Source organism: Bubalus bubalis, chromosome 6 (assembly GCF_019923935.1).
Source record: "Bubalus bubalis isolate 160015118507 breed Murrah chromosome 6, NDDB_SH_1, whole genome shotgun sequence".
NCBI classification, from domain to species: Eukaryota; Metazoa; Chordata; class Mammalia; order Artiodactyla; family Bovidae; genus Bubalus; species Bubalus bubalis.
The window spans coordinates 15,826,276-15,838,439 of record NC_059162.1 but is presented as its reverse complement, the minus strand read 5'-3'; the positions used below and the strand labels follow the sequence as shown (position 1 = coordinate 15,838,439).

The 12,164-nt window shown below is 49.4% G+C and overlaps 1 protein-coding gene across 3 annotated transcripts in view; it reads right to left on the bottom strand.

The window, feature by feature from the left end:
- KCNN3 (potassium calcium-activated channel subfamily N member 3) overlaps positions 1–12,164 on the bottom strand; it is a 174,307-nt gene that overhangs the window by 120,368 nt on the left and 41,775 nt on the right. For all 3 annotated transcript variants that reach the window (XM_045166029.1, XM_045166030.1, XM_045166031.1), the window contains exon 2: positions 7,650–7,745. In XM_045166029.1, the coding sequence (XP_045021964.1) occupies positions 7,650–7,745 (96 nt within the window). The remainder of the gene's footprint in view (positions 1–7,649; positions 7,746–12,164) is intronic.

Below are 12,164 nucleotides of genomic sequence, written 5' to 3'. Positions count from 1 at the left end.
TATCTCGTCACTATTCTGTTTCTGTCAGATCTGAAGTGGACTAGAAGGCTCTGGAGGCCAACAGCAGATTGTGATCTGATTGATGCTTTTCACATTGAATATGGCCAATAATCACAGACTGAAATTAATGATCTCTCAAGTTCCCATCCGCACTGGATGATGGGAAATCTGCCACTGCCTATGTCCCAGGCTGGGTTCACAGCAGTCTCCCCATTTTAGTTTGACAGACGTTATCTGAGCCCCGCTATGTGCCAGGCACTGTCCTGCAGCTTCCCGGCCCTATGGCTTCCTTGAGGACACCAAGGCTCAGCTCCACATCTCCAGATGTAGATGTACCTTGGCTTTCCACCCGCCCCCCTCCCCCACCCCACCCCCAGGCCCTAAGCCAGGGCACTTCCTCCCTGGGGCACCCAGACCAGAAGCTGGCTGCTGGGTATTTCCTCTCCCTCTCCACTGGCTCCTTCCTGCGGAGCTGACAGACAGCTCCGTCTCTCCAGGTCACACACGCAGACCAACAGCTCTCCCTCCTCACTGTGTCCTCCCCAGCGGCCACTCTGCCTTCCTTGATTCACAGCCAAACTTCCCAGAAGACTGACCAGTATGCAGTCTCCACTTTCTCACCTCCTACTTGGTCCTCCCTTCACCTTCCACCGCCCCGTGACTGCCACTCCCAGAGACAGGGCTGATAAAGGCACAATGACCTGCCCACAGCCAAATGCAAAGGACCAGTGTAGTCCAACTCCTTGGCCCCTTGTAACAGAACTGGCACTTCCTTCCCTGTCCCGGCTTCCTGACTCCCTCCCCTGGGGTCTCCTCTGACCTCCCTGACTCTTTTCTTCCCCTTTGTGGGTTTATCTGCCTCTTCCCACTTCTCACTCAGTGATGTCCTTCTGGGGGTCTGTCCCCTGCCTCCTCTCATCCCACTGCCCCCTTCCCACCAGGCCTATCCTCTTTATCACTATCCTGGAGGCAGCTGGATGCCCACCCTCCCCCCAACCTCAACTTGGACATGTCCAAAACTAACCTGGCCGTCATTTCCCACCTCAACCTCCTTCTATGGTTTCAACCATAATGAATGGCACTGCCAGCCACTGAGTTACCCAAGCAACGGCTGGACTCCTCATTTCCCACAGACAGTACCTCCAACCTAACAGGTGACCAAGTCTGATCAATTCTACTTGCTCTACATCTCTTAGGCACAGTCTCTCCTGTCCCAGCTCTGGTCTTGCCCTGATTCAGGGTGTCACCATCCCTCATCTCGACTGTGGAAACATGCTTCCAATTAGGCTCTCTGCCTCTGAAATCGGCCCTTGCAACATTTGCCATGCTGCAGCAAAAATGCAAATCTGATCATCTGTCCCCCTAACTTAAACCCCTTCCGTGGTTCTCCCTGCTGCCCACAGGACACTTCTAAAGCCCTTCAGCAAGACAGATGAGTTCCTGCTGGTCCTGCCATGCTCCAGAGTGGACCCGCCCCCCTGCCCAGGATGTTGCCCTCGAGGCATTCTGACTGTACTCTGCAGTTTCCCGTCTCAGAGGCTCTGTATATTTTGAGGCCTCTGCCTGGGATATCCTTTCCTTGCTGTCAGCCCGCAAACACATCCTCACTGAAGCTAAGATGTTTTGCACATATTATCTAATTTGATCTGTACAACAACCCTGTGGTGGGTATTGTTAGTATCATTTTCCAGAACCCACGTTGAACTACTAAAAAATCTGTGTTCTCAGCCTCCTGCTATCTTGCCTTTCAGGATGTCGCTAAAGACATTAATCAGGGCCACAGTGACAACTCCTTGCAGAAGCAAAAGTGATTTCAAGGTTTCCAGCACAGAGGACTGGGTGCCTGTCTCAGGGTCTGCACAGAGTAGGCCCTCGTTAGGTACACACTGAATGAATGGACGAGCTAGATGGATAAGAAGGGCAGAGGAGGGAGGATCCAGGGGAGCGATAAAGCATTCGGTGTTTCACTAGTCAGAATGGCCATCATCGAAAAGTCTACAAATAATAAATGCTGGAGACAGTGTGGAGAAAAGGGAAGCCTCCCACACTGTTGGTGGGAATGTAAATTGGTACAGCCACTATGGAAAACAGAAAGGAGGTTCCTCCGAAAACTAAAAATAGAGTTGCCATATGATCCAGCAATTCTACTCCTGGGCATCTATCCAGAAAAGATGAAAACTAATTCAAAAAGATATGTGCACCCCAATGTTCATAGTGGCACTATTTAAAATAGCCAAGACATGGAAGCAACCTAAGTGTCCGTTAACAAATGAATGGATAAAGAAGATATTGTATTATGTGTATACACGAGGGAATACTAATTCGCCATTAAAAAGAATGAAATAATGCCATTGCAGCAACATAAATGGACCTAGAAATTATCATACTAAGTAAGTCAGAAAGAGAAAGACAAATAAAATATGATATCATTTACACGCTGAATCTAAAATACGATACAAATGAACTTATGGGAGGTTAGTGGTAAAGAAGCCGCCTGCCAATGCAGGAGATGCAAGAGACACAGCTTCCATCCCTGGGTCAGGAAGATCCCACAGAGTAGGAAATGGCAACCCACGCCAGTGTTCTTGCCTGGAAAACCTCCCCCTGGACAGAGGAGCCTAGCAGGTTATAGTCAGTGGGGTCACAAACAGTTGAACATGACCGAGCACAGTAAAAAAGAAGAACTTATTTACAAAGCAGAAATAGACTCACAGACATAGAAAACAAACTTATGCTTATCAAAGGGGGAATAAATTAGGAGTTTGGAATTAACAGATACACACCACCCACAACAAAATAGATAATAAAGACCTACTATATAGCTATATAGGGAAATGTATTCAATTTCCTGTAATAAATCACAAAGGAAAAGAATCTTAAAAAGAATATATATATATATAACTGAAGTTATATATATATATAACTATATATTATATATATGTATAACTATATATATATAACTATATATATAACTATATTCAGTTATATATATATAACTATATTCAGTTATATATATATAACTGAATATATATATAACTGTTAATTTCCACTTTGCGGAAATTAACACAATATTGGAAATCAACTATACTTCAAATGAAAGAAAAAAGAAAGAGAGAGAAAGGGAGGGAGAGAGGAGTTCAGTGCTTTACGACAGGTCGAGTCAGGGACATGCCAATGGCCCCTAAAGTGTGATTGTGCAATGCGGGGAGAGGAGGCTGGCAGCCAATCTGGGAGGTGCTGGTGATCACCAAACCACAGGAATACATGGACTCCCCACAGGAGAGTTCAGTTTTCAAAGTTTTGATACACAACACAAAACCCAAAGTATTTGGCTTTTCATTTCTTTTCGGGACACATTAGCCTGAGGAGAACAGATGCCTGGGTCTTTAAGCCTCTGTGCTCCAAGACATCATCCTCAGATGACGGGCGCTGCCTCGTGGGAAGCTTAGGGACCTTTTTTCCCTGTCCCAGAACAGAGCCGGGCTGAGTGGACGTTCCAGAGAGGCCCGTTTCCTCTCAGTTGGAGGGGCAGACTTTCTAAAACTCACAATGCCCAGTCAGGGACAGCCTCCCCCAAGAGGCCGTGACGCCCTGTGACAGGCCGGCCCACAGAGGGCGAGCCTCCTGCACTGGTGAGGGGTACACACCATCGCCTCTAAGAGCCTTCTAAGCCTCAGTGCAGGACTTGAAGCCAGAGTTTGGTTGAGAGGTTCCCAATAATGTTTCAGAATTCTTCTTTCTCAAAAACACAAGTTGTCCATATAACAAAGAGGAATCCTATTCCAGAAAGCACTCCTGGCCTCCCGTGTGTGCTGGGCGGGGGCCAGGGGCCTGGGTGTGAGCAGCTGGGGCAGGGCCGGGGGGAGGTGGAAACACGGCCTTCCGGTTCCTGCTATAATTGAGCCAAGTGGCCAGCAACTGGTGTGGATAAGGAAGTGGCAAGCATATCATTGACACAAGCCCCTGACCTCACCCTACCCTGTCCCTGCCCTGCCTGCCAACAGATGAGCAGCGGCTGGCCTCTCCCTACAGAAGAGGTTATCCAAGCAGCCCCTCTGGATAAGCAATCATGCCTGGGATTACCCTCCCTCCACTCACTCTCAGGAGGCAGGTTCCCTAGCTGGCTAGCACCAGACCTCAATCAGAGAATTACAGAATTGGGGTGTGGCGGGCTTGGGATCTTCAATGAACAGATGTGGAAACTGAGGCCCGAGACCACAGGGCTAAGAAATGGTCAAAATGACTTTGGAAATCAGACATCTCAAATCCAGCACCGTTTCATTCAAAACATCCCCTGCAGAAAACCAGCTCCCTGTCACATGCTGTGGGTCCCTGGAAATACAAAGATTCACAACATCATTGTCCCTGAGGCTGGGGAAAAGGACCAGCACAGAAAACTACAGTATGGTCAGGTAAGTACGTACGAAGGCTCTGCTGTCTGGGCCCAAACCATTCCAGATTCCCTCTGGCCAAAGAAAGTCCCGTTAGAACTTTCCAGAAGAAAGAACTTCACTGGACAGGTAAGAGGCACAGAGGGAGCCACGTTCTGGTGACAACCCACGTGTTGGTGGGCCAGGTAGGATGACGGACTGGGTGCTGGGAGCTGAGCATGCAGGCAGGGTAGAGAGGAAGTCCAGCCACTTGCCAGTACCGAGTGGTCCTGACAGTGACCGCCTGGTGGGCACAGCTTGTGAGATGAGGCCCAGCTGGAAGCAGTGGGACAGAGGTCACAGGAAATGGACCCACCCTCTTACAAGTTCAGCAAGGTGGAAGGTATGACTTCCACACTTCACATGGGGAAACCAAGGCCCAGAGAAGTTGTTATAAGTTGTTCTTGGCCCAAGGGCATTCAGACTGAAGTGTTTGAGCCAGGATTCAATGCCTTCACTGACTTCACTTCGTTGCTCTGAACTGTGAGTGTCAGGCCAAGGCAAGTAACTGACATAGCATCCTCTGGTGCCCATAATGAGGGTGAAGCAGAGACTAGCTGTGAGGTGAGAAAGGACAAAGTGTGCCCAGCTAGGTGCTAGCCCCACCACCTGGAAAGAACTGAGGTCACAACTGCAGTTGGGTGGGGTCAGGTCTGAGAGCTAAGGCTGCCAGCCCTGGGATCCAGCAGGGCAGGACCCCGAGAGAATCAGAGAAGGGACACCTGGCTCTTCCAGTTCCAAAGCCTGGAGTAGAAATAGCAGCAGCCAAGCCGAGTGGACCCACTGTGCAGGCGTCAGGCTTGGATCAGCTCCTTTTCCTCTTCCCCAAGCCTGGATCACAGCTGAGCTTTACTACTCTGCCTTTTTCTCTGGCCTGTGTGACCCCTCTGCACAGGTCAAGGTGGCATCAGTTCAGTTCAGTCACTCAGTCGTGTCCGACTCTTTGCGACCCCATGAATCGCACCACGCCAGGCCTCCCTGTCCATCACCAACTCCCGGAGTCTACCCAAACCCATGTCCATCGAGTCGGTGATGCCATCCAGCCATCTCATCCTCTGTTGTCCCCTTCTCCTCCTGCCCCCAATCCCTCCCAGCATCAGAGTCTTTTCCAGTGAGTCAACTCTTCGCATGAGGTGGCCAAAGTATTGGAGTTTCAGCTTCAACATCAGTCCTTTCAATGAACACCCAGGACTGATCTCCTTCAGAATGGACTGGTTGGATCTCCTTGCAGTCCAAGGGACTCTCAAGAGTCTTCTCCAACACCACAGTTCAAAAGCATCAATTCTTCGGCGCTCAGCTTTCTTCACAGTCCAACTCTCACATCCATACATGACCACTGGAAAAACCATAGCCTTGACTAGATGGACCTTTGTTGGCAAAGTAATGTCTCTGCTTTTGAATATGCTATCTAGGTTGGTCATAACTTTCCTTCCAAGGAGTAAGTGTCTTTAATGTCATGGCTGCAATCACCATCTACAGTGATTTTGGAGCCCAAAAAAATAAAGTCTAACACTGTTTCCACTGTTTCCCCACCTATTTCCCATGAAGTGATGGGACCAGATGCCATGATCTTAGTATTCTGAATGTTGAGCTTTAAGCCAACTTTTTCACTCTCCTCCTTCACTTTCATCAAGGTGATATAGTGTAGTACAATGCCTCCCGATGAGGGTGCAGGGGCTCAGAGGAACTAAGGAAACACCTGGGTCCCACAGCTGGTTTGGGGTGGGGTGAACCTGGCTGGGAGCCCCGACTATGACTCCGGGTCCCATCTCCCATTCCTGCCCATTTCTCCTGCCTGTACTCCTGGCTCCTTCCTGGGGTTAAAGCCCACCCATGTTGTCCAGGTCGGACCCCACAAAGTAACATGCTTGGTGGTGTCTGGGACTCTCAGCCTTCACAGCACAAGCTCTGTCCCTGCACCTGTGACCCCTCCAGAGACTAAAGAGTCCCCACCTTCTCAATGAGTGTCCTCTGGTCATCAACAGAGTGGAGCCGAGGTGGCCTGCAGCCAAGGCTCCCTCCCCCAGGCTGGCTGCAGTGGCCCCCGGCATGCAATGGGAGATCAGACCAGCCTCCCAGGAGCAGAAGATGCTCACCCATCTCTGCCTGTGCGGCCACTCAGCCCAGAAATGCTGGGTGACAAGAGGTATGATATTTGAAGTGTTTTAAAGTTCACAGAGCCCTCTCATACACTACCCATTCATCCTCACAACAACCAGTAAACAGTGGAATGAAAAACCCCATGTTCCAGACAGAAAAGTTCACACGTTCCAGTCCAGAGAGGTCACAGGGCTGGCCAGAGACCTGCTGTGAGAAGAGGTCATGGCCGAGTCTCAGCCCCAGCTTTCCCAACTCTGAGTTCTGGTCTTTGTCAATTTCTCGCCTGCTGCCCAGATGTAGATCTATCTGTGCTCCTCCAGCCAAAGAACAGGGTTATATTCAGATGTGCATGCAAGTGAGAAAAAACATCTGGATACCATAGAACCCTCCAGGGCCCCAGCACAGCAGGTGAGCCCAAGGGCCAGGTGACGCAGGAGACCCGCTGTCAGGAGAAGATGCCTCCGACCTGCTCACTCCTGCCTGCCCTTCCCAGCCCAGGTCAAACCATCCTCCTTATAGCGGCCAAACTGGAGTACACCCCAGACGCCAGGCCAATATTTCTCTGGGTGCCAAGTGACTCCTGGGCAGCAAGAAACAGAAGCCTCCTCGACCACAGCAGATTCTATTCTATCTAGAAAACGACTCCTTCCTGGCACAGTCCAGGAAGTGGTAAACACACCATCAGACTCCTAGTATTATCTAGTGCAGTGTCTGTGTGTGTATGTGTGTGTGTGCATGTAGGCACATGCATGCAAGGGCATAGGAGGAAGGTCTGCTTCACTTGGGAGATTCAGTGGCTCACACTCAGAAAAGATCCAGCAAGAGATAGAAAGAGCAAAGTCAGTCCTACAGTAAAACAGTGCAAAATGAAGACTCTGAGCAGGACTGTCCCCAAAACATGAAGCCATGTTTGCCTCTGGGATAATCACCATGGTTCTAAAGCCCCAGAGCAGAGTCACGGTTACCTCTCCCATGAGGACCCAAAACGAAAGAGAAGAGCCACAGTCTCGGATACTGTCTGGTGAGATCCCCCAGCTACTTCCTGAGGGGGCGAGGGGCGGGCTCAGCCTGGGGCAGAGGAACTCCCCTGCGTGAAGGGATGTGGGCAAGGGCACCTACCTGGACTTCACGTGTGTGATAGGCGATGATCAAACCCAAAAGGATGATGGTAGACAGACTGATAAGGCATTTCAGGGCCAGTGAAAACATGGAATCCTGCGGGAGAAACGGAAAGAGAGGATTAGAAAAGATCCAGGACAGAACATCTCACGCTGAGGCTACGTAAAGGGGTGAGGGGCAGCGACAGCAAAGCAAAGACTGTCACCAGCACCTCCCAGGAGCAGAATACAGCACTAAGGTAGCCAGATTCCAGAAAGCACCTTGGGCTGGGCCCTGGGCTGGCTCAGTCTCAGCAGCTGCCCTCTGAGCCTCTGTTTTCTAGGGTTAAATCATATTTGCATTCCTGGGATGAACCCTGCTTGGGCGTGATGTATTATGTTTGTTATACATGGCTAGATCCAGTTTGCTGATGTGTTGTTTAGAATTTTTGCCTCCATACTCATAAGTCATATGAACATAATTCTTTTCTGTGCTGCTATTATCTGGTTTGGGCATCAATACTGTGCCAGCTTCGGCCTTTCTTTCCTCTTAACAAACCTGAACCAGAGGATTCCAAGGTCCCCTCCATCCTGACAATGCAGAGTTCTTTCAGGAATGAATGAGAATGTCCTGGTGGTGGCTTTCCCATTTTAGGCCAAGGGCACGGAAGGAAGCAAGGGCAGTGGAGGAATTAGAAGGAAGGGGGCCGAGCACAGGACAGCAAAGTTCCTGGGCAGGAAAAGGGCCCTGAGGGTCCCTTCAGCTGAGGCTGGGAGAGGCAGGGTGGGTCATTTGGCCTCTGCTGCAGTCCTCCAGCCCCAGGGCCACTTAGGGGACCCACATAGTTAGCAGCAAGAGCTCCAGACCAGCCCACTGGATCCAACCCCTGATACAGCCACTTACTAGCCATGTGATCTCAGGCCGCTCACTCTATCTCTGCACTCAGTGTCTTCTGGCATCAGATGGGGATAATAGCAGTACCTACCTCTCAGGGCTGCTGTGAAAGATAAAGGCACTCTATAAGACTGAAGGCAGAAGGAGAAGGGGATGACAGAGGATGAGATGGTTGGATGGCATCACTGACTCAATGGACATGAGCTCGAGCAAACTCCAGGAGATGGTGAAAGACAGGGAAGCCTGGCGTGCTGCAAATCCATGGGGTCACAGAGTCAGACACAACCGAGCAACTAAATAACAATATGTAAGGTGCCTAGCCCGGTACCCGGCCCTGTGAGGATGGCTACCGTCATTTCCCTCACCTTGTCTGCAGGGCTGGTACCGCCTGGGCATTTGGAAGCCAGGGAGCAGAGGCGGCTCCCAGTCCCGGAGGAAGGCGGGAACACAGCCCTGAACAAAGGCAGCAGAGAGCCGGCAGTACTTCCAAGCACGGTGTTGTAGCCCCATGCATCCTGAGAGACGCCTGCCACACCAGAAACAGTCCCTGTGCTCCAGAATCATAAAATGCCTGGTGTCTACAAAGCAACTTACTGTTTACAAGGTGGTTTCACACCTTGTTCTCATCTATTCTCAAGACAGCCCCAGGTCTTTCACCCAACTTTAGAGATACCACAGGTGAAGGCTCAGAGCGGTGAGTGGCTCAGGCCAGGGTCCAAAGCCAAGGCCTCTGACTCACTGCCCACAAGTCTTCAGCCCACTCTTCGGTGGGAAACAGAGTAAAAATGTGAGAAGTGTCCATTTACACAGACCCAAATGACAAGATAATAATGGAAGGTGTCTCAAAGGTGCGTGAGTGCATGCTAAGTCACTTCAGTCATGTCCGATTCTTTGCAACTCTATGGACTATATAGCCCACCAGGCTCCTCAGTCCATGGGATTCTCCAGGCAAGAATACTGGCGTGAGTCCCCACTTCCTCCTCCAGGTCCCAAAGGTGGGATATAATTAATCACCACGTGCAACCTCCAGTAGAGAGGGGGAGACATCACTGTCCAAGAAAGCAAGCTTTCAGAGGCAGAGGGAGGAGTACCTGAGATCTGCAGCATTAGAGGGCGAGGGGTCCAATATGGGGCAGCCACTGGAATCAGTGGAGGGCTTGGATTTGAGCCCAGGGTTCCCAGATGCCCAAGTTTGTGTTCTCAATCCCCTTTGCAGGCTGAGATGGAAAGAGAGCAGCTCTCCCCGGTGTCTGCCAATCTACCCTTCATCTATGTGATACAGTTCTGGGGCCCACTTAGTGCTGGGAACCCAAGGGAGAACCCATGCAGGAGCTCATTCTTTCTTTCTTTCATGATGATTTCAACCTCTTCTCATTTCTTGAGCATCTCCTAAGTGTCCAACAGTGTGGTAGACACTATGGGATATTTACAGAGATCCTCTGCCTACCAGAAGCTTCCAAACTGGCTTATACACAGACCCCAACTTTCTATACTATGTAGGACCAACCAGCTGCAGGGAAAGATGTCCATTTTGCTCTTCCCAGACGATGGTCTAATTATAAGCCGCGTTTCATTTAGCCTCTTGTATGTTCTACACTTAATGAAGAGCAGCCTGGAATCATTTACTCGGCACACATGCACAGAGATGTCTCAAGGAGTACTATGCTGCTCCAATTAAGGGCCCAGGACAAAACAGAACACAATTTCAGCCCTTTGGAAGGTTCCAATCTTTGAAAGCACTACTGGGTGCCTGAAACACCATCCGAACCACAAGACCTAGCAGGGCTGAAGAGCAGGTGGTGAATTCAGGGACACTCACACTTTGAGGATAAGGCCACTTCCCCTTCAGAAATCAACTGGGAACAGATCATAATGCTTTTGAGCCAGAAATGACCATCACTTTCTTCTCAAAGGGGTCTGAAGACATCTGGGGAGCATCACGCCTCCCCAGGGAAGGATTTGGGACCAGCTGCGTATTTCAAACTCTAATTAATTTCTTTTGGCAGAAATTAACTGAAATCAGAATCCAAGTCTATTTCCATCATTTTTAGAGGAAGAAATAAAGGGAAAGGGGCCAGATGCTGTCTCCTCTCCTTCAAGCCTCTTCCTTTTGTTCTAAAACTCAAAGCCTTTACGTAAAAGGCAACTCCACCCTCTTCTTGGTTTTGGCCAGTGAAACCTTGTTGGCCAGCTCCAGCCCCATGGGGAGACGACTGTGTATTGGATCAGCGGGAATGCTCGCTACTTTACAGATTTCTTTGCAGTCTTTAGCACGTCAATAAAAAACAAACCGTCAACCATTTTTAATAGCCAAAAATATGTCAAAGAAGTCAGCTGGACTAGAAATGTTTTCTATTTGTTAAAATCCTGAATTATCTTTTCTTTGCTGTCTGATCTCCAGCTAAGCTTGAAACTGACATGGTTCTTTGGATGATGGCAGCCATCAGGGCTGGCTAGCTGCCGCACGCCATAAAGAGATAAAAAGGGGCCAAAAACTAAATCAAAGTCCATGGACAGGTAGCTAGAAGGCCCCCTTCCAGTAGCTCAGGCCTGGCAGCTTGTGCTGGGCATGTGGAAGATTCCTCTCACGGAAGCGAAATAACTCTGGAAGCAAATCCAAGCAACTGTAGGGCTTGAGGGCCTGCGGGACTGGGTTGAGTTGATCACAGCACTCCCTCCCAGCCCTATGAGTCCCTTCGGCCCTTGGATGGCAGTGAGTGGGGGGCCGAACAGGTGTGTGTACATACATACACAAGCCCTGTGATCACCCGAACCGATCAACCCTTCTCCCCTGCAACTCAGACCTTTTAAACACTAGAGTAACAATTCTTAATACACAAGAATGCTTACGAGTCATATCTCAACAGATGAGAGTTTTTTCAAAGCCATTTATTCCTGCTGCTGCTAAGTCACTTCAGTCGTGCCCGACTGTGTGCGACCCTATAGATGGCAGCCCACCAGGCTCCCCCGTCCCTGGGATTCTCCAGGCAAGAACACTGGAGTGGGTTGCCATTGCCTTCTCCAATGCATGAAAGTAAAAAGTGAAAGTGAAGTCACTCAGTCATGTCCGACCCTCAGCGACCCCATGGACTGTAGCCCACCAGGCTCCTCCGTCCATGGGATTTTCCAGGCAAGAGTACTGGAGTGGGGTGCCATTGCCTTCTCCGCATTTATTCCTAAATGCTCCCAAATATTAGAGTGGGTAAGCAAATTGGAGACGAGCCAGTGACGGAACACTATGTTGTCACTCAAAGCCACTTCTGTCGAGAATATTTGAAGACATCAGGAAAGGCTCATGATTCAATATCAAGTGATCAATCCAGACCCCAAAACTATATATATATTTCCAATTATTTTTAATGTAAAAATGACTGAAAATATATAGTATGATTGTATTAAGTGTCAGGGTACTCAACTGTATTACCTCTGATGCTCTGAGTACAACAGGTACTTAATGAGTGCTTCTTGAAGCTTCTTAATAATAGTGCTTTTATTTTGACCTAATGTTTATTAAGTGTCAACTACATACCAGGTCCCAGACTATGCCTTCTACACAAATTACTTTGCATCCTCACCCTACAGATGAGGTCATAATGTCTCCATTTTACTGATTAAAAAGAAAACTGACGGACTTCCCTAATG